The sequence below is a fragment of the Castor canadensis genome, chromosome 11, assembly GCF_047511655.1.
Source record: "Castor canadensis chromosome 11, mCasCan1.hap1v2, whole genome shotgun sequence".
NCBI lineage: Eukaryota > Metazoa > Chordata > Mammalia > Rodentia > Castoridae > Castor > Castor canadensis.
This window is the reverse complement of record NC_133396.1, coordinates 18,479,611-18,500,837: the sequence shown is the minus strand read 5'-3', so window position 1 is coordinate 18,500,837 and position 21,227 is coordinate 18,479,611. Positions and strand designations below refer to the sequence as shown.

The following is a 21,227-nucleotide window of genomic DNA, read 5'->3' as shown; positions in this document are numbered from 1 at the left end:
GTAGCATAAATAAAGTAGAAGGCTTAAGACAACAAAATTTATTCTTGTAGTTCTAGAAGTAGCAGGTGAGAAATTGGAACCCTCTTATATTGCTGGTGGGAATGTAACATTGTGCAGCCACTATTAGCAACAGTTTGGTTGTTCCTCAAGATGTTAAACATAGAGTTATATACGACCCAGCAATTCCACCCAAAGGTATATGCCTAAGAAAAGGAAAACATAAGTCCACACAAAATTTGTATGTGAATGTTCATAGCAGCATTACTTATAATAGCCAAACAGTAGAAACAGCCCAAGTATCCATCAACTGGTGAGTGGATAAACAAAATGTGGTGCCTCCTTACAATTATTTGGCAGTAAAACGGAATGAGTATTCATACATGTGTATAACATACGTGAACCTTGAAAACATGCTAAGTGAAAATTTTAAAAATTTAAATTTAAAATTTAAGTTGGTTGCACAACTTTAAATATACCAAAACTATTGAATTGTACACCCATTTTTAAAAATGGGTTATTTTATGGTACATGAGTCATGACTACATAAAGATATTTTTTAAACACTTAAAAACAGACAGCTGCTTCTTTACTTTTTTCTTGATAGAAAAGTAAGAGCTGGATCTCTGAAGATGACTTCTACCGGCCTCCCCAGGAGGGCACCCCTGAGAGTGCTTCCAGTGGCTGTCCAGCTGCTTCCCCAGGGACTCCAGAGTCAAGGACTGCTCTCTACAGGCTTTCTTCTCAAGGACCAAGAAAGAGCCCCTTAGGGGCATTAAACAGAGCATGTGTGCCTTCCCCAGGCAGTGAGAAAGCCGAGGCAGCCCCAGTGGCATCGCAGGAGCATAAGAACTTCCGAGTGGTACACCGGAGGCAGATGGGTAGGTGGCTTTCTGCAGAGTCCCATCTGCAGGGGCTGTGCCTTTCAGAAAGTAGCTCTGAAGTCCTATTTGCCATTAGCAATAGGTAGTGTTCTCCCAGGAAATCCTCAGCCCAGAATAGTCAGATGCACTTGTGCTTAGGGATTCAGGAGAGTTTCAGAAAAGTGCTGCAATCTCTTCTAACATCTTAGTAAGATAGTGTTCAAAACAGCCTACAGAGTATGAAACCACTACTTCCTATATTGAAATGGAAATAGTTTCCCTGAAATTACACTATGAAATTTAGGATTACAGAGAACTCTTAATTCCCTCTGTGACTCAGAGAAAAGCTTACCTTTGGAGGCCCAAGTGTTCCAATGGCTCCTTCCAAAGGCCTTTATCTTGGATGGTTGATTGAATAGCTCTGGTGGGAGTTTATCTGTCTTCCATGTTTATTTCTATTCCACCATTTATTTCTGTCTTCCATGAGGTATTTACAGTGAGGCCACACCTTGTGAAATTCCAGAAAGCATTAAATAACAGTAACCTAATTTTTCTAGGACCTTCAAAATGGGCTTCTTTTTTTCAACCAACAAAATGAGTGTTCCCTTGGTCTCTTTCTGTCCTTATTTTCAGTTTGCAGTGACCTTAGGCTTGTGGGGCACTGACCTGGGTAGTGTGGATCAAACCCTGGTCTCCATGTTGACTTCTTTTGGGTTTGTCTTTTAGTCCCAGGCTGGCCAGCCCACAAGCAACCAGGCCAGTGATGGTAGGTTCCCTGAGGAGAAGGAAAAGCCTCTGCAGTAGTTTAAAATATCCTGGGCTAGTCCAGGCTGAGAGAGAGAATTCTATGTCCTTTGGACCCCTGGTCCATGGCAAACTCCAGGGGAGGAGGGAACATTGAGCAGTGTATGGCACAGGGACACTCACTCAGCATTTACTCATTTGTTCAGTAGATACTTTTGTGGGTGCTCCAGGCATCATCTTCAGCACTGATCTAGTGCTGGAGACATAACAGGAAGCAAAACAGTGTCCCTACCTTCATGAGATTTCCATGCTAATGAAGGGTCAGGAAGTTAGAAAATTAACCGGTAAAGGTTGAGTTAGAGTCACGTGGTGATAAAAGCTATGGAAAGCAGTGAATCAGGGAGTGCCCAGGCAAAGAGTACTCTCTTATAGAGGGTAGACTGGACAGCCCTCACAAATAAGGTGACATTGAGGAGATGGGAAGAAAGGAAGGGAGGGAAGGAGGTATGTGGTCATCTATGCTTTCTAACAGGAAGAAGAAAGGCATGCTTGACATGTTCAAAGTAGCTAGAGCAGGGGAGCTTGAGGAGGTTGAGGGAAGAGATCAGTGAGACAGAGGCTTATGGACCATGAAAAGCACTTAGGATTTTGCTCTGAGGGAGATGGCAGAGGGACATGATCTGGTTTATCTTTTATTTTTATTTATTTACTTTATTTTTTGTGTAGTACTGGAAGTTGAACTCAGGGCCTTGTACTTGCTAGGCAAGTGCTCTACCACTTAAGCCATGCCTCCAGCCCTCTTTTAAACTGGTTTTTCCTGACTCCTATGCTAGAGAACAACAGGGAGAAAAAGAACTGTTAGGAGTCTGTTGCCATAACCAGGCCAGAGTTGACCCTGTGGGAGGGAGAGAACCTAAAGGAGGTAGAGGTGGGAGAAGTGGGGAGATCTGAATTTGTGTTGAAGGCAGAGCCAACAGGATTTACTGATATTAAATATGGAGTATGAAGGAAAGAAAATCTGGGGAACTCCAAGGTTTTTAGTCCAAGCAACTGGAAGGATGAAGTTTGCCATTTTATGAGATAAGGAGCATCAGGGAAGAAGCAGGTTTGCAGCAGAAGAATCAGGAAGTCAATTTTCAGACATGTCAACTTTGAGATGCCTATTTAGACATACATGGGGCAGATGAATCTGAAGCCCATGGCGAGGTCCACACTGGAGAAAGAAATTGGGGAGTTGTTGACATAAAGCCCTGAGGGCAGGTAAGTTCAGCTAGGAAAAGGCAGGGACCCAGCACCAAGCTCCAGGGTGCTCCAGCCTTGAGAGATTAGGGAGCTGAGCTGATGAGCATGGAGATGAGTGCTCCAGGGAGACCTCTAAGCTTGGCCTTCCCAGGAGCAGTTTCAGTGGAATGAGAGGACAAAAGCCTAAATGGGGCAGGTTCAAGAAGGAATACAAACAAAGAAATTAGAGACAGAGGTGTCAGTCTTCCTCAAGGAATTTTCCTGCAAAGAGGACCAAGAAACAGGGTGGTAGTTAGAGATGTGAGTTGAGACAAGAGGAATTTGTACAGGAGGGAGAAATATCAGCATGTCTGTGTGCTGATGGGAATGATCCAGTAAGAGGAAAAAAAGGGAGTATGGGAGAGAGAGACCAAGGAGAGATGTCCTTGTCTTTGAGTGAGTGGGAGAGAGGTTGGCCTCACAGAAAGAGGCAGAAACGTACTTTGTTAGGTCCTGGTGACAGGAGGAAAGTCAGTGTGGCACAGATTCTAGAATGGGCAGTCACAGTGAGGGGGCATGGGGAGGAGTCTTCTGAGTGCTTTTGCATTCTCAGTGTAATTCAGGAAGCAAGGTCAACAGCCAAGGGGAGGACAGGGTAGGAGTGCTCAAAAATAACCCCATCCAGCTTTTGGAATTCTATTTGACAGTGCCCTGTGGCTAGCTGTGTTCTGGTGGCAGTCACCGTGTCCACTCCCACAATATGATGGTGCAGAGGTGACCTTGGGTGGTAAAGGGACAGGCCTATAGTCTAAAGTGCCTCTTTCTACCTCTAGGGCTATCTAACCCATTCCGGGGCCTCATGAAGCTGGGCACAGTGGCTCGGCGGGGGGCCATGGGAATCTGGAAGGAGCTCTTCTGTGAGTTGTCCCCACTGGAGTTCCGCCTCTACCTGAGCAATGAGGAACGCACTTGCGTGGAGAGCTGCTCCCTGCTGCGCTGCGAGGCCGTGGGGCCAGCCCACAGCGATGGGCGCTTTGAATTGGTCTTCTCTGGCAAGAAGTTGGCGCTGCGTGCCTCCTCCCAGGATGAGGCTGAGGACTGGCTGGACCGAGTGCGGGAGGCCCTGCAAAAGGTTCGGCCCCAGCAGGAAGATGAGTGGGTGCATGTCCAGTACCCAGCCCAGCCTGAGGACGCTCCCAAGGGCTCCCCGGACAGCCACCCCTCTTACTCAGCCTTGCTGCCAGAGCCTACAGTCCTTCAGGGCATGCAGTTGGACTGGACGTCTGCCCACGTTCCAGAGCCAGACGCTATCAAAGAGTCCCTTTTGTACCTGTATGCAGACAGGACCTGGATGCCCTATATTTTTTCCCTATCCTTGGAGTCTCTAAAATGCTTCCGAGTGAGAAACAATGAGAAAATGCTAAGTGATAGTCATGGAGTGGAGACCATCAGAGACATCCTGCCAGACACGAGCCTTGGGGGACCAGCCTTCTTCAAAATCATCACAGCCAAGGCTGTCCTGAAGTTGCAGGCTGGAAATGCCGAGGAGGCTGCCCTGTGGAGGGACTTGGTCCGAAAAGTCCTGGCATCCTACTTGGAGACAGCTGAGGAGGCTGTGACGCTTGGCGGGAGTCTGGATGAAAACTGTCAGGAGGTGCTGAAATTCGCCACCAGGGAGAATGGCTTCCTGTTGCAGTACCTGGTGGCCATCCCCACGGAGAAGGGCCTCGACTCCCAGGGCTGTTTCTGTGCAGGTGCTGACCAACTCACCCACTACACCCAGCCTGTCAGCTGCACTCCACCTCCTTCAGGGCTTCTGGTTTAGGCTCCCCACCAGGGTTTTTAAGCCTGCCCTGGATGATACATCAGAAGGGAGCTGGCCCCACAGCCTCCATTCCTCCCTAGCACCCACTGGGATGGGGAATTCCCCCACAGCAAAATTGTTGTGTGCTGTTGTGAGTCATATATTTGGTGCTATCCAGTGGGACTTTCTGTGTGATAAAAGTGTTCTAGATCTGTGCTTTCCAGCTGGTAGCTTTGAGCCACATGTGGCCATTGGATGCTTAAAAAGTTGCTATTGTGACTAATGAACTGACTTTCCCATGTGAATATATTTAAATTTAACAGTGTATCTGTGGTTTCAGGCCACGGTGTTGGGTTACACAGCTCCTTATATTATTCTACAACTTGTTTTTTTCTCCTTGTAATACATTATGAATGTTATTCCATATCAGGACATATCTACTATGTCATTGTCATCATGAAATCTAATATTTCTTTGCAGGGCACTGAGCCCAGTACTTTACTTGATTTATTTCAGTTAATCCTCACAACAACCCTATAGATAGGGGGCTAGTATTTTCTGTTTTTAGGTGAGGAAACTGAGGCCCAGACCTGGTAAATATCTTGTCTCAGGTTCACACCGAAAGTGGAAGAATTGGACCTTGATAGTCATGCCCCAGAGCCTGTGCTTGTGGACAGGACCCCCGAGGGCCTCCCCTCCCTTGTCCAAAACTTTATGATGTCTCACTGCCCACGGTCCATTGGTATCTCTTTCCAGCCCTGCTATCCAGGGGAAGATGCTATAGAAGGCCAGAGTGAAAAGCTGAGCTGTCCTGGTGGGGTGGCACCTGTGGGACCAGAGGGGAAAGCCTGTTGCAAGCGTCTGGAAGGAAGTGGCCTGCAGTGGGCCCCTGGGAGGATGGGAGAAGTGGCTGAGCAGAGCTTCCTGCAGAAAACATCTGCAAGCCACTGCCCACCCCTGCTCTTGTGAGGGGAGGCTCCCCACTATGTGTGTGAGCTCTGCAGAGATAGCTCTCCCTATGGCTGTCACTACCAGCCTGCCAGCCAGAACTGTGAGACTCAGAGCTCAGGCTTCCTTTCCACCATGTAGCACAGCCCAGTGACTGGATAGACACCAAGCAGGGACATGTGTGTAGAAGCTCATAATTTACAGGGCACTTTATTATAACCCCCACAAAACAGCTAATGGTAGCTGAGTTTTATAGACCGTGAAATGGAATCTTGAGAAGATTAGGTGAAGGTCAGGATAAAGCAGCTGATAAGTAGGAGAGATTAGCTGTTTGGCCCCTTTCCCTTGCCCCAGTGTAGGGCAGAACATGAGTTCAGGATTTGAGCTGGGCTTTTGCCTTTTGCCCTGAGCACACCGGATTTCCACTACCCCCTGCTGTGGAGAGACCACCAACCAAGGGCTGAAGCTGCCCCTACTCCACTGCCCTGAGAGATCAGGCCTTTCTTGGTTCATACTGGCACTAGGCAGTCTAGGTTGCTGGCTTGCCTGCTGCTGCTGGCTTCCCTAGTCACTCTCATGGCCACCCCCTCTCCCAGTTCCTTCACCTCTGGCCCAGGCCCTAGCTTAGTTGCTTCTGTTTCTGGGCCTCAGTGGAGGGGTGGCTGGAGAGGAAGTTGACATTGGAAAGCAAACACTGGAGCCACTGGACCAAGATGGTAAATATAATGGAAGAGAATGTGGGCTTTAGGATTAACCAAGCCCACAGCATTTCCCCCTCTGCCTTTTTTTTTTTTCTGGAGACAGGGTATCACTATGTATCCCAGCCTGGCCTTGAACTCTTGACTTTCCTGCCTCAGCCTCCCAAGTGCTGGGACAGACAGATTTCTTACCCTGTGAGCATCAATTTCTTCAGCTGTGTAATGGCAATTATAGTTCTTAAAGTGTGTTGTTGTGATTGATAGTATTGATTGTGAGTGGTGGAAATATGAGTGATGATTATTTTTACCATTGTCTATTCCTTTATAAAAATACTACCTAGTGGGCCCTTCCTACCACTGTACTGTCTGTGTTGCTTAGAGCTGCCTCTGGCCTCCACCCCTCACTCACCTACTGCCTCTCCTCAGGCTGCTCCCGGCAGATCGGCTTCTCCTTTGTACGACCCAAGCTGTGTGCCTTTTCTGGTCTCTATTACTGTGACATCTGCCACCAAGATGATGTCTCAGTGATTCCAGCCAGGATCATCCATAACTGGGACCTCACCAAGCGCCTGGTAAGTCTTAAGTCCAGTCTGTCATGGCCACACAGGGGTACTCAGTAACTGAGGAACATTCTTCCCTCTTTGCTGCTGCTGCTTGTCTGTTTGGAGGAGTTTGAGTCTAGAGAAGCTAGGGTCATTGGTTCAGGCCCAATGATGTGGTGGGACAGCCAAGAGAAAGGCATAGTGCCTATCAGCAGGCCCTAAGCAGAGTTCTGTAAATGTCTGCGTTGGTCCCCAGGTAGGCATCTGAGGATGGTACTCTGCAGCTAGTTTAAGACACCAAAAACTAGGTAGGTAGGAAGGAAAGTTAAGATACAACAGAAAGAGCAGTTTTTCTGGGACTCTACTCATTGTAAAGATAACCCACAGTTATTGTTTAATATGTAAAAATTACAGAGAAGCCCAGTTTTGATTTTGACAAATCAAAATTATGTGTCATCACCCAGAATATTTTGGGGTATACCCTTTTCTCTGCATTTATTTACATATCATCTACTTTTATAAAGGACTCATACTGGACTCATCTTCCTTTATCACATGATTTGTCCACTTCATGTTATATCTTGGGTACTTTTTTATGTTCACTAAATGCTTCTGAACAAGATCTTTTCTAATGTTTCAGATTTTCCTCTTGTCCAGCTGAGCTAAACCACTTTTCTAGCTGGTTTCTATGAGCAAATTAATCAATAATAGTGTCTGTCTCAGGGTCATTGTGAGAACAGGTGTGGCAGTTCACACCTGTCACTCATAACAGTGCTTTCCAAACAAAGCTTTCCCTTCCCTGAGGCTTGTCACACCTGTCTCTAATTCATTTGTTGGGGTTGGCCTCAGAGGCACATACTTGCTTTCTTCCAAAAGCACAAAATTCTATTAAGACAGACACAGAAACACAAGGAAGGAGTCATTTGCTTCTCTTAAGACCCAGGGCCTAGCTGGGAACCAGTGGCTCACACCTGTAATCCTAGCTATTCAAGAGGCAGAGATCAGGAGGATCGAGGTTCGAAGCCAGCCAGGACAAATAGTCCGACCCTATCTTGAAAAAACACATCACAAAAAAAGGCTGGTGGAGTGGCTCAAGGTGTAGACCCTGAGTTCAAGCCCTAGACTTCAAAGAAAAAAAGACCCAGACCCTATGGGCCATGAAGTCTTGGCCAGTGTTGTGTCCTTAGTGCAGACATGCCTCTGAGAAGGGAGACCCCAAGGTTGACTCCACTTTGACTGTTCTGTTTACCTTGTCCGCACCCCTGCTCTCAGTATTAAGTATTTAACTTCATAGAGCAAATTAAACCTCAAAAATCAGGAAAGATCCAGCTTTCTTTCACAAAGCACCGGCCTGGGAAAGACAGGAAAATTCAAAATAGAAAGTAGATAGTCCATGGCTTTGGGGCCTTATTGTTCGCTGTCACCTCTGGCTGACCCACTTGTGCCCAGACCCAGCTGGCATAGTCCTAGACTGGGGTTTCTGCCTGTCTCCCCCATGCCCACAGGATAGGAATGGCCCCTGGGGAGCCTGAAGCCCCTGCCCGTGTACAGCATTGGGCAGTGTTCAGTGCATGTTCCTGGGTGTTATTTCATCTGAGCCTCACCCGAGGCCTGAGGCTGAGTCACAGGAAGAGCCTGGCTAGGCCTCAAGAACAGCAGTTTAACCAAGTCACTGAGAGAAGTTGCCACTGGGCTACCCCAGGCTGGGAGCCTGGTACTCAGGGCTCTAGGTCATGGGAAAACAAGTTGTTCACTGCTAGGGGAGGTGAAGGCCTCTACAGGAATTGGGCGTCAGGAGGTCAGAGTTCTCCCTGGCCTCTAAATATGGGACAGGTCTCTTAAGAGCCCCGTTACATACCCTGACCCTCAGGGGACAGCAGAGGCACTCTAGGCTGTCACATTACAGTTGGCAGCAGCTCACATTTACAAGGATGTGCTACATACTAGGCTCTGTACCAAGAATATCTGTTTAGTCTGAACTCAACATGTCAGCATGTAGCAATTTAATGTTCTTCCAGTCAACCTTAGCATCTTAGCACACAAGGAGCAGGCCACAGGGGAGGGGAGTTCTCTCTAGTAAATGTGGCAGCCTGGTGTTCAGACACTGCCTTAGCACATGCCTGGGCTCCACTGCTCACAAGTGGGTTAAATAAACCATTTTAGCTTCTCTGAGCTTGTTTCCTCACCTATGATGTGGGCATAAACCACCTCCCCCTCCCAACCCCATGGGTTGTTCCTAAGATGAGGGGAGAATGTGGTCAAGTTCTCTAGCCTGGTGTCTGGCAAACAGTCGGTGCTCAATTGTTGGCATTAGTTAGGGCCAGGGCCAAGAGAAGCATCGACACCCTGTCAGTCAGTTAGGAGAGGCTACAGTTGATCACTCAGCTTCACAGAATCACAGGGAGCCCTGGCAGGACAATTGGGATCTTGTAAAGCTGCGTCTGCTCTGTGACTTCCTGTGGCTGAAACCTGATGACAGCGGAGTCACCAGGTTCCTGAGTCAGGACCCACAGGGGAGCGCCTGTTTCCTTTAAGCAGGAAAAGGGGGGCTGGGTGGACAGGAAAGTGTGGGAAGGTCTGTGGGGACTTTGACCTCTCATCTCAGCACGGTCTGAAGAGGGCACAACAAGTGCTATTAGAGGGCAAGTAGGTTTAGTAGGAGAAACTGGGTTGAGATCTTGACTGTACCATTTCTGAGCTGTGGCCTCATCTCTCTATGCTTAGTTTCCTGGTGTATAAAATTAATATAGTGCCACCTCCCGAGGAGTGGGCTGCAAGGCAGGTGAGGGAATGGTTACTGCAGTGACCAAGAGCTGCTAGCTGAACAGCCCGTCTCTTGTGTGCACCCCCAGGTCTGCCGGCAGGCTCTGAAGTTTCTGATGCATATCCGGGCCCAACCCCTCATCAACCTGCAGCTGGTGAACCCCTCTCTGTACGACCATGTGGAACGCATGCACCTCATTGGCAGGAGCCGGGAGCAACTGAAGCTTCTGGGAGACTACCTGGGTCTGTGCCGGAGTGGTGCCCTGAAGGAGCTGAGCAAAAGGTAAACACTCTCCACCTGCACGTTTGCACACCATGAGCCCAGCAAGTTGTCCACCTGAGAGAAATACCAGAGCTGGGTGGAGAATTTCCCTTTGTGCTTATGAAATCACTGCATTCTTTGGCACTAGTTTTTGGGTTTTGTTCATATATTCACTCATTCATTCAACAAGCCAGGCAAGTTGTCTCTGTAGAAGGCTGAGCAAGGTAGACCCGGGCCTCCCTCTGGAACCCTATGGCAAGGAGTGCAGATGAGCCAGCAACACCTCCAACCAGGGGGTGAGGGTGGAGAGAGAGGAAAGAGATGCTGGAAGCACAAAGGAGAGACTTCTGATCTGGATTAGGGGAGGACAGAGCCTGAAGACTTCCTGGCAGATGTAACTCCTAAAGTATGACCTGAAAAGTGAATAGGAGTTAAAAAGGGGAAGAGGAGGGAAAAGAATGACCTTTGTGAGCCACAAAGGGTGACAAAATACATCAAAGGCACAGGGAGAACTTTCGCCAGAGTGGGAAGGAAAGCAGGGGGAGTGATGAGACGCCAGCCAGAGAGGCAAAGCCTAGCCCGCTCTCATCCCTTGACTGCTGCCCTTGGCAGACCACACCCCAATATTGCAGCACCCTGTGGAGGCCCTTCTAGATCCCCTCTATCCAGAGCCTGAGGCCTTTTGTGCTCATGGACAGGAGGTGATGCTGGCTTCAGGATGGATTTAAGAGGTCCTCTGTGCCTGTCACAAATGCCTCCCAGTCATGAACCCAGCACAGGGTGCAGCCTTTGAGAGGCTACACTCTCTGGTGCTCTCAGCAGGGCAGGCCTTAGGGTACAGCTAGGCCCGCTACACAGCATGGGCTTTGTGTCCATCTTTGCTGGGTCATTGGAGACTGGGGAGGGAGCTTGCAGTCCCTCCAGTTCCCCAGCCTCACCTTCCCAAGGACTGGGACAGAAAGCACCGTCTGAGGGTGTCTTCTGGGGCCTGGATGCCCTTCAGCTCTCCCAGAGGCCCATTGCTCTGCTCCTCAGGCCTGGTGTGTCCAGTGCAGATATCCCAGCTTCTCAAAGAAGTGCTGCAAAAGCTTTCTGCTAGGCAAAGGAGAAAGCTGGCCCCTCTCAGCCCAGCAGAACATCCAGCTGATGCCCCAGGGCTTTGTCTTCTGAAAGGCCTGAAAGAGAAGAAAGCCCCCTATGGGCTCTGCCACCCCAACATCACCCAGATACCTGGGGTCTCCCCTTTGCAGTGAGGCTGACTCACTTCTTTCTGAGATTCCACAGCCCAAGGCCCCAGAGAATCTGCCTTCCTGCCCCTGCCCAGGGGTGAGAGGGCTTATCATCCTCCCTGGCACCTGTGTAGACCTACAGACCTGTGTGGACTAGGTGCCTGCAGGGTGAGTTCTAGGTGCAGGCCACCCTCACCTGTCTTGCTGCTGAACCATCTCTGAGCAACCCCTAGTGGGTGCCCAAGCCAGCTTGCCTCATCTCCCTGACCTGCTGTCCATCCTTGGGCTGCAGCCGTGCACACGGATTGTGCAGCCAGCCTACTAAAGGGCAGGCCACACCTGTGGAAGTTCCATTTTAGAGGAAGCAGAGGGCAGGCAAAGAGCATGGAACAACCCTGGGCCACATGACTTGGGGGAATGGCTTTGCTTCTCTGAGCCCAGCTTAGCCAACTATAAAATGGGCCAGTGATCCTGTGTTCATGTGTCTTTCCTTGTGGTGAGGGCCATAAACAACCATAGATGACAGGCACATGGCCTGGGTCAGCCCTGAAGGAGAATGCTGACCCAGCCTGGGCAGGGGCCTGTGGGCCAGGGAACTCCCAGAGAAGATAACGTCTGAGCTGAGGGTTTGTGGAGTTCTTTTTTTCTTTAAAAAGATACTTTTCTTCTTTGTAAAGATGGTCAGTATTCAAAGTACTGCTTTATAAAAGGCAGTAAAGCAGAACATTCAAATTGCCTTCTCAAATTCCACCTCTGTCAGCTCCCAATCGTTACCACAATGCCAGGAGTTAGAATAATAACCAGAGAGAAGAAAGAGCAAGGGAAAGGCCTGGATTTTTGTGGCTGAAGGACCTGAGGTGGGCAGTGGGCACCGCTCAGGGCAACTGGCTGTGGGTGCAGGGGCCAGAGCTCAAAGATCCTATGTGTCTCACTGGAGGCCTTTGGATTTCATCTCCCCACATGGGAGCCATTGAAAGGTATGGGAAAGACCACTGTGGCAGCAATGTGGTGCCAGAGGTGAGAGCAGAGCCCTTGGAAGGTGCTTGTATGATAACACCCAGAGCTAGGGAGGCCTGACTGTGATGACCAGAGTAGGGATGAGAGGGACAGAGGGGCTGAGGAGACATGGGCAGGTGCTGACTGTGGGAAATTAAGTCAGAAGGAGCTGCCCTGTGCTAGCAGCAGCATAGTGGCAGGTTCTCAGAGAAAAGGAATCCTCAGCAGGCCTGAGACATGTCTTCAAAAGCAACCTCTCAGGCCTTTGGGAAGGAGTCATCACCGAAACTCCCCACAGGAATGTCCCCACCTGACATTGGTTCTCCTTCCAATAAGCCAACAAGGAGGTAGGTCTCAGACAAGACAGTGGCACCCGGGCCACCCACTCAAGACCCATGGCCTCTCAGCCTTGCCAGGGCCTCCTCTACCCCTCACTTCATAGGTTACAGGAGTTAAGAAGCAACCGTGGAGGATCACCGTTTTCTGGGTCCCCCTGTATTCCCCATTATGCAGTCTTTCTCTTCTCTTCTCTACAAATAAAATCTTTCCAACCTCTGCAAAAAAAGAAAAAAAAAAGCAACCCTGGGGGTGGGGGAAGAAAAAAAAAAAAAAGAAGTTACCTTCTCCTGTCTCCTAGAGCCCTGACATTTCCCTTGACCCCTTCATAGGCAGCCTCATGCCAGAGCACTGGCAGGGGTCTCCTCATTGTGTGGGTGGAAAAACCAAGGCCCAGGCTGGGGTGTGCCCAGTGCACAGGCATTTCTCTCCAGAGGCCAGAATGAGTGGCCCCTCTCCCCAGGCCAGTGCTGTTTTTGGTCCTGAAAGCATTGAAGAAAAATCAGTTACAAGGCCTTGCTGAGAGTGTGACAGGCCCCGGGTACAGTGGCTCCCAGGGAAGGACCTGGGAGGGCAGATTACAGGGATAATTCTCCATCAGATCAGACCCACCCTTCCTGCCAGCTCAGGGCCAGTTTTTGCCCTCTCCCATGTTTTCTCAGTGATAGTGGCAGCTTCTGTTTCCCAGAAAGCTGAAAGTTTAGTGGGGAAGCCAGCATAGTAAACTGAGTGATGAATTTATTCTCATGGCTCAATGTGGCCTGCCAGGGCGCTTGGGGGACTTGCCGCCTCTGCCCCAGGTGTCTGGGGCATCCAGGCACAAGTTCCCAAGCACCCTCTGACTTGGAGTGTCCTCTACCCCAGTACCCACCCAGACATGCAGACAGGCCAGCAGGGTTCTGTGCCAGGGATTTTCTGCAGGCGTTTCCTCTCCATTCCTCAGGATGTGACCCGGGGTCCCTGCCATTGATATGGTGGGAACCAGGGCGGGGCTTGTAGCCCAGGCCTTATTCTTTGTCCTCCCACCTCTGAAATGGGATCTGCTGTGCCTAGAACACAGCTCAGTTCCTCTCACAGAACATGAAAACCAGATACCTGAATGTCTGTCCTTCAGCTCGACAGGGGCTACCAGAGGGCAGTGGCCATGTCTGTGTACTTCTGTCCCCAGCACTGTACCTGGTATGTAATGGCAGTGACTCAATGGCATGGATAACTGGAGCCAGACTCCTACATTCAAACTCCAGCTCTGTCTTTTAACTATGTGACTTCAGGCAAGTTATTTAAGATGCTTCCTCATTGTCTCAAAATGGGGGTTACAATAGGCCTGGCCTCACAGGATTACTGTGAGAATCTGCTGGATGAGTATGTGTCAGGGCTCAGCCCAGTTCCTGGTACCAAGCGTCAGCATTCATCATTCTCAACCTCCTTATTATTATTAGTCATGTGTTTACTATGAGCTGGCCACTGTGCCAAATACTTTGAATAAATTATTTGATCCTCAAAACACCTCCATTTCTCAAGGGAAAAAACCTGAGGTTCAGAAAGGTTAGGTAACTCACTCAAGGTTCCATCAGCTAGTTAGTTTAGCCAGGAGACGGGGGTGGAGCACAGACAGGCTGACTGTGCTCTAGCCCTTCCTGGTTAATGCAGGCGGGAGGGTTTCTGGCTGGTTGGTGATGCTAAGGGAAGGAAAGCAAGCAATGCAGGGATGTCCTGGCTGCGGGAGCCCTTCTAAGAAGCTCTTGTGTTTGTTTTGCAGACTCAACCACAGGAATTATCTCTTGGAGTCTCCCCACAAGTTCAGTGTTACTGACCTCCAGCAGGTGGGCATGTCGTGCTTCCCCTGGGCCTCCCTAGAAGGGGGTCTCATTCCTAGAGAAATCAGAAAGGAAAATGAGTAAGGGGGTGCTGCAATTTATGGGGGCCAGATAGCAGAACCGGCCTCCCTGCTGCCCCAGCCTCCTGGGCAGTGGCAGGCCCCAGCCCCTCCAGCACATGCCCGGGATCCCAGGGGGAGAGTGGACACTCCTTTCCTCCAGGGACAGGAGAGTAGATGTGGGCCTCATCTTTAAGCCCCATACTCCAGTGACCTCAGGGCATAGGCTGGACTGACTCAGGGAGGTCTCCTTACCCTCATGGGTCTGGGGGAGGGTCTGAGGCAAGACGCCAGAGCACTGCAGCACAACCACCTAAGGCCCAGCCTGCACTTGCCCCTGCAGATCGCAGAGGGGGTGTACGAAGGGTTCCTCAAGGCCCTGATCGAGTTCGCCTCGCAGCACGTCTACCACTGCAACCTGTGCACCCAGCGGGGCTTCATCTGCCAGATCTGCCACCACCATGACATTATCTTCCCCTTTGAGTTTGATACCACTGTCAGGTATGTGGGACACCCAACCAGCCACTCCCACGCCCATAGCCTCACCCAGTGTCGCTGGTGGTAGCTCAGGCTCTGTTTTGCAGGGTCACACTGTAAATCTACTCTGCCACTGCCCAGGGTGGTGAGGGTACCCAGAACCACCTGTGCCCTGGGCTCCCAGGGCTCCTCTTCCCCCTTATCACTGCCATAGGGATGAGGCAACTGCTGGCTCTGAGCAGGACCTCAATCTGTAAATGAACCTAGGAGAGGCTGCACACCATGCAGCCCTGGCCCTGGAGCACTGGCATGCATGAGGCCCAGCAAGAGTAGTGCTTATTCTTGTCCCAGGTTATTTCTAACTATCTGAAGTCTTCAAATGGAAAAACTCCCCCAGCCTTCCCTCGGCTCAAGTGGGAGTAGAAAGCTGACCTGGTGGGCAGTGGTCCTTCACCTTCAGTAGGTCTACCTGCCAGGGATGAACCCTGAACAGGCCTGGGCCTGTTCAATTGTACTGTGAAGATGGGCAGGAAATAACTTAGAGCACTCAGGCAGCACTTATAAAAAATGAAGTGAGACACAGAGTATCAGCCTACAGGTCACATCATCTGAAGTAGCTTTCAGTGTTGGTTGGAGGGCACGCATGCAGGCCCAGGCTGTGCAGAACACAGCCTCACTGTGGGTTCTGCCCAGAGCTCTGGCCAGCCCAACCACAGGGCACACCCCACCTGACTGTCACAAGCAACGCTTACTGCTCTCTCCAGGTGTGCAGAGTGCAAGACCGTCTTCCACCAGAGCTGCCAGGAGGTGGTGAAAAAGGGCTGCCCTCGCTGTGCCCGTCGGCGCAAGTACCAGGAACACAGCATTCTCACCTAGCCCCAATGTCTGACCCACCCGAGGCCAGGGGAGCTGCAGCTCAGTCATCCCAGATGGCCTTGTTGACAGCCAGGCTCCTCTGTCTCTCCAGTGAGGAAGAGGAAGACCCTCAGGTGTGCCCAGAGCACAGGCCTCCCAGAGAAAGCCCATTCCCAATGGTCTCTCACTACTGACTTTTCCAGGTGGCAGGGATACCAGCAATAGTCAAAGGGGGCTTTTTACCAGGCCTGGCTCACCTCACTGTCATGGTCCCTCCATCAGGGCTGTTCAAACACTGTGGAAACAAGACTTGGGGAACATTTTCAATTCCACATTCCTGACTAAAAGGTCTAGTTTTTTAAGATGGGTTTTTCCCCCTTCATATTTCAACAGAAAATATTTTTTTATTCCTGACCCTATACAAGTCACCCAAGGAACCCAGGCCTTCCTACCCTGAGCAGATGGGCAGGAGCCACCCAGGCCCAGCCTGAAGGCAGGCAGAGGATCAGGCAGCTGTGGGCCGCTGCCTCTCCTTCACTCTTACTGGCTCTTGCTGCCAACAGCTCAAGTGCCACATGACCCTAGCAGGGAGGGGTCAGTCCTAATGACCACCATCTTCCTCTCCTGTCTCTTCATGACTCCCTGTCCTCACCTGAAAAGTTTCCTCCCTTCCTCTACATTAGGACCCCTAGGGTCCTGGTCACAGCAGGAGCAGGGGACTGGCCCCAAACCAGCACTGTCAGCACTTTGAGCTTCCCTTGGTTCAGGGAAGGCCATCGTCTTGCCCACCCTCTACCCACACCCTCCTTACTCCTTACAGACAGCAGGGGCCACCCCTGCTTGACTAACCCCGGCTAGGACAGACAGCAGCAAGCCCAGGACAGGGACCCCAGAGAAGGTAGCGAGCCTTCTCTGCCAGTGGCCAACCTTGGGCACCATGGCAGCCATGCTCCCACTGTGGAGATGCCATCCTTCCACTGCTGAGGTGTGCAGGCTCTTGCAAGAAGCCACCCCATAAAACCTCAGTTTTACAAAGCCATGAATTCACCCAGTTCCACCCAAAAAAGGTTCTAGAAGCAGGACTGCCTTTTAAGGGAGCCTGAGGATACTGGGAGGCTGAATTGTTCTCAAATGAAGTTCAGACCCTTGAGACTTAGGGAGAATGTGGACATGGTCTCTGCTGCCTTCCTCTCCTCTCCTGAACCCAGCAGCCGCTCTGGCCATCCCACTGTATACTCAAGCCTAGAGTTGGAAGCCTCAGGTGGAGCTGCACCTGTCAATGTCAGGAGATGAGCTTTCCCCCACCCTCTCTGAGATGAGGCTGGTGAGTCACCTGCCTGCCCCACAGAGCTTCAGGAATTGTGCAATAGAGCAGAGGGGGCGGTAGGCAGGCAGTGGAGGCTGTCACACAGCCCCTCCATCCCCATCCTGGAAGGTGGTGCACACCATGCCCAGAACACCAAAGCCTCCTGAACCTGAGCTGGAAAGTGAGTACACGGCCTCACCCCACACCCATAGCCAGCATTATTGCTCCCCCACAAACAGCCTGATCAGAGCCTCATTGCCCCCAGGTCCCTAAGCAGGCAGGAGGGTGACCTGGGGTGGGCCTTGGGCCTGGGAGTACATTCCAGAAGGTGCCCAAGGAGACAGCAGGAGTGAGACCCTAGTTGGCAGGGCCTCTCCCATCCCTGGGATTCTGAGCATTAGAGTTGGCCCCCTCCCCATTACCAACAAGCTGCTAATGCTGTCAGGTGAGTTGACTTAACCCCGCGCCTCCAGGGGAAGCTCATGTGAATCTCAGTAGTGCCCACACTGTTCCTGAAATGTTATTTTAGTGAGTAGGGCTTGGCTCTGGCGAAGTGCTTTGCAATGTATTGGAGGAGCTGCTGCTGTGTGATGTTTGAATGATCTTGCAGTAAAGACTTGATCTTTCTGATAATCACTGTCTGGCTTCTAAATCTTGACCACCAGCCATTGGAACCATCTGGTAGCCCCCCCCCCCCCCATTCTCCTGTTAGTCCCTGGGCACAGAGGAAGGGTCTCTGTGACCACTGTCACACACTGGCTTGTGTGCCAGAAGTGGCGAGGGGGAAGTCTGAGTAAGCAACAGTGTTCAGCCTCACCTTATCATGCCCTGGGGTCAGTACCCTGGTTGGGATTTCAGGACTTGGGAGGTTTATTCACATACACTCTCTGTAACAACTGAAGCTCATTCCCCAGGCTTCTCTTCCTGTGCCCGAGTGCCAGAACACAGCTCCTCACACTTAGTCCTGTGGAAGCTCAGGAGGATAGGAGAAGTGAAGAGGGGGCTCAAAGTGGCACTTGGCTGCTGGCCTTCCTCAGAAGTACTAGAAGGCCAGGGGGCCCTGCAGGAAGAAGCCCCCACTGTCCACATAAGAACAAAAGAAAGAAGCAGCCTAATCCCAGGGGAATCAGGTTGCAGGAAAATAAGACAAACACAGCATTCAGCTCTATAGTTTCCCTCCATTAAAGATCCGTTTCAGTCTGAGTGGGTACGTCCCATCCATCCATGAGCCCCAGCTTCTCCCAAGGGCCTCCCCTCCTCCAGAAATATGGTGATAGCCCAGAGAAGGCAAGAGGAACTGGGCTTGGGGGCGTGGGGGAGGCAGACCCAGTGGAGGGCAGACCTGGGCTTGTGACCTGGTGCTGCCTGCCTGTGGACTCAGGCCATCCATCCCCATCAAAGTGTCTCTGAGGACAAGTGTTTCCCCTTCCTCTGTTCTGCCTAGAGGAGAATGGGGGTTTTGGAGACCCCAACCCAACCCCAAAGAATTCATCCAATAACAAATGTGGCAATAGCAAGTTATAAAGTGTGCATACTTGGCAAAATCCTGCTTAGTACATCTCATTTAATCTTTCCAGCAAGCCCATGAAGTAGGTGTTGCCAGCCGAAGGTGATAGGGGAGAAACCTGGGATGCAGACATAAGACAGCACCCCTAGCGCCTAAAGGCTAGTACCTAGGCAGAGCCGTGTATCCAACCACTGGACTTCAAACAAGGACATAAACCATTTCCACTGCTGCCTCCCTGCCTGACTTGTTGAGTAACTAGGGCAGGTGGAGTCTGACATACCAGGTGAATTGAAGGGAGCATCTATCCAAGCCTTCCCCCCCCCCCCCCCCCCCCCCGTACTGGGGCTTGAACTCAGTGCCTCATGCTGGCTAGGCAAACACTCTACCACTTGAGCCATACAGCCAGTCTATTCAAGTCACCTTCTAAGCATGCAGGAAGAGCCACACGCTTTCCCTGGTGGATCCCAAGATGCCACCAGACCCCAGACACGTCCAGATACCCATACCCAGTACAATGGACTCACTGGTAGGCAGCCCCTAGCTGGGTTAGAGATGCTAAAGAAATGGAGTTGAAAGACTATGACTAGATTCAGGTTCCAGCCAAACTCTCAGCCCTCCTTGGGAGATGTTGGAGAGGGGGGGGCTAAGAGTGGGGGCCCCCTCCTCTGCACACTAGACTGAAGCAGCCACCTCTCAAGACAAGTGCCCGGGTGGATGCCATAACTGTTCCTTACCGGCAGGAATGCACTGGGGCTGGGGCTTGCCCTCCTCTGGAGTGAGTGCATGGGGGAGTCAGAAAGGCAGGCAAGGCAGCTTTCCCAGGAGGCAGAAGATGCCCAAAGCCAAGACCTTTAAGGTAGAGCCCCTGGAATTCCACTCACACCTGTCTCCAGAAAATTGCTCTGAGCTCCAGAAGGTTACCAACGGACTGGAGGGTGACCCCTACTCCCCTACAAGGATGGGGGTGGGGGGTTGCAACAGGAGAGTAATCTGACCAGGAGAGTTTTGGTAGGAGGCTGTTCCCCCTCCCCGTCCCCCACCCTCGGCTTGCCATCCTGGCCCGGCGGCCTCCAGGTCCCCAGAGACAGCCAGGTGTGGCCTAGGATCTCGGGATGTGCAGGGGGAAGGGTGGCGTCTCTGCTCCTGGGGCGCTGGCTGGCTCGGCCCAGAGCGGACAGGAAGCTAGGACACCGGGGATTGTCTCTCGCAACCGCAGCCCAGCCCCAGCCCGGGAGGAAGTTCTGCCGAGCGCTCTCCGCCGGTGCCTCCCTCGTTATATTGTTGAACAGGAAACAAGGCAGCGCTGGAGCCCGGTGGTGGAAGAGGGAGCGCCAGACGCCGAGCCCACGCGCGCCTACTAGGGCAAGTGGGAGCAGGGCAAGCGGGCGGACACCCTAAGGTGCCCGGACTGGCGGGGCTGGACAAGGGAGGGGGCGGAGGGCGGCGCTGAGCTGGGAGGACGGGAAGGGTGCCCCAGGTGGCCGTCCTCACCCGGGAGCTCCACGCGTCGCCTTTCTTCGCACCGTGCTGAGGCAGGAGCTGCTTGAGCCCGGAGAAGGGCCCAGCGAGCCAAATCCCCTGGAGAGCTGGGGAAGGCGAGGGGCTGACTTCCTTTCAGCAGCGGGAGGAGACCAAGTCCAGGTCCCCAGCCGATTCGGGCATTGGCGCGGTTATGACCGGTTGCAGTAGACACAGGACACCTCCTGGCTAAAGGTGTATTCTTGCGCTTCAGGGATCCTTCCCGTCCCGCATCCCTACCCCTCTCATAACTCCCCCAAGGGAACTGAGGTGTGAGTCCCCTTCCCAAGCAGCCCGAGACACGCGCTCGAGTGGGCGTCCCTGCGGTGGGAATCTCCGAGTTTTTTCCGGGCCCCCGAAAGGGCCTGGAGAGACGGAGGTGCACCAGGATCGGGTAGTGCTGGCTTTTCGGCTGCAAAGAACTCTTAGATGATGATTCAGGGTGCAAATGGCTTCGCTCGAAATGTGAACGCCCGAACCAAACAACCAAATCCCAACCAGGCATTTGCAGAGCTGCGTGTCCGCGGGACGCAGGGACTCGAGGACAGCAAATCCTGCCGGGGGTGGTGGGGGAAGCGGCGTTGAGGCTGGATCCTACGTAGGATTCACGACCGATTAGGGCACCCTGAGACGCAGCCCTCCCGGCTCCCGCCCCTCCCGCATGCCTTCAATTGCTCCAGGGCGCGTTCCCAATGCCCGCAGGGGCCCCGGCACAGGCAATTATGGCCCTGCTCTCCCTCCCAGACACAGCTGTGCTGAGGATGGGGACAGCCCTACTAAATGGCCTTCTCCTTTCCTCCGCTTGCCAGCCCCGGCTCCGCGCGGTCTCTCGGCCTTGCACTTGGAAGCCCCGCCCAGGGCGATGCTAGGGGCCTAACCTGCAGCCCTCCGCCGGCTCCGCCAATCCAGCGCATGGGCTCCCTGAGGCCAGCCCAGCCAACGTGAGTGCACAGAGGGGAAAGGGGGCGTGAGGGGAGTGTCCTCACCGGGGTTTGTTGGCTCAGCTCCGGGCTGCTCCCTAGCCTCGCCTCCAGGACCCAGTGTGCTCAGTGACTTAGTTTACACCCCTTTCCTCATGTAGGAACACTGGAGAAAGTAGAGAAGGAGCGCTTTGCCGTCCCTCCCAGACCTTGCTCCTGGGGTCCCTCAGCTTAGCAAAAGGCCAGACTCCCGGATGCTGGTGCCGGGTCACCTTTGTGGGGCAGGAGATGCTGTGGCCAGTGTAAAGATTTGGAGGGACCAGCCACTTACGGGGAAGGCCACTGAATCGATTTGTTGGCAACAC

The 21,227-nt window shown here is 52.1% G+C and overlaps 2 protein-coding genes and 1 long non-coding RNA gene across 16 annotated transcripts in view; 1 reads left to right on the top strand and 2 right to left on the bottom strand.

Moving 5' to 3' along the window:
* Positions 1 to 17,550, top strand: part of Plekhm1 (pleckstrin homology and RUN domain containing M1) — an 87,486-nt gene extending 69,936 nt beyond the window's left edge. For all 13 annotated transcript variants that reach the window (XM_074045632.1, XM_074045636.1, XM_074045631.1 and 10 more), the window contains 7 exons: positions 605 to 878; positions 3,659 to 4,579; positions 6,702 to 6,847; positions 9,670 to 9,863; positions 14,163 to 14,226; positions 14,623 to 14,780; positions 15,521 to 17,550. In XM_074045632.1, the coding sequence (XP_073901733.1) occupies positions 605 to 878; positions 3,659 to 4,579; positions 6,702 to 6,847; positions 9,670 to 9,863; positions 14,163 to 14,226; positions 14,623 to 14,780; positions 15,521 to 15,632 (1,869 nt within the window). In that variant the 3' untranslated portion in view covers positions 15,633 to 17,550. The remainder of the gene's footprint in view (positions 1 to 604; positions 879 to 3,658; positions 4,580 to 6,701; positions 6,848 to 9,669; positions 9,864 to 14,162; positions 14,227 to 14,622; positions 14,781 to 15,520) is intronic.
* Positions 1 to 21,227, bottom strand: part of LOC109676013 (uncharacterized) — a 355,135-nt gene that overhangs the window by 49,402 nt on the left and 284,506 nt on the right. The window lies entirely within an intron of this gene.
* Positions 9,857 to 20,447, bottom strand: LOC141413710 (uncharacterized). The gene is made up of 4 exons (XM_074045647.1): positions 19,916 to 20,447; positions 14,218 to 14,275; positions 10,781 to 11,017; positions 9,857 to 10,255 (listed from the first exon to the last, which is right to left on the bottom strand). The coding sequence occupies exons 1-4, from the start codon at positions 20,445 to 20,447 to the stop codon at positions 10,093 to 10,095; spliced, it is 990 nt and encodes a 329-aa protein (XP_073901748.1). The 3' UTR covers positions 9,857 to 10,092.

What these genes read in the sequence shown, in the direction of transcription:
- LOC141413710 (XM_074045647.1), bottom strand. Translation starts at nt 20,447, where the DNA reads ATGCCTGGTTGGGATTTGGTTGTTTGGTTCGGGCGTTCACATTTCGAG. An exon ending in GACATGCCCACCTGCTGGAG is followed by an intron (nt 11,018 to 14,217) that starts GTCAGTAACACT and finishes CTTCTCTTTCAG; the next exon opens with GCCTTTCAGAAGACAAAGCC. An exon ending in CTGTCCCAGTCCTTGGGAAG is followed by an intron (nt 10,256 to 10,780) that starts GTGAGGCTGGGG and finishes TTCACTTTTCAG; the next exon opens with GTCATACTTTAGGAGTTACA.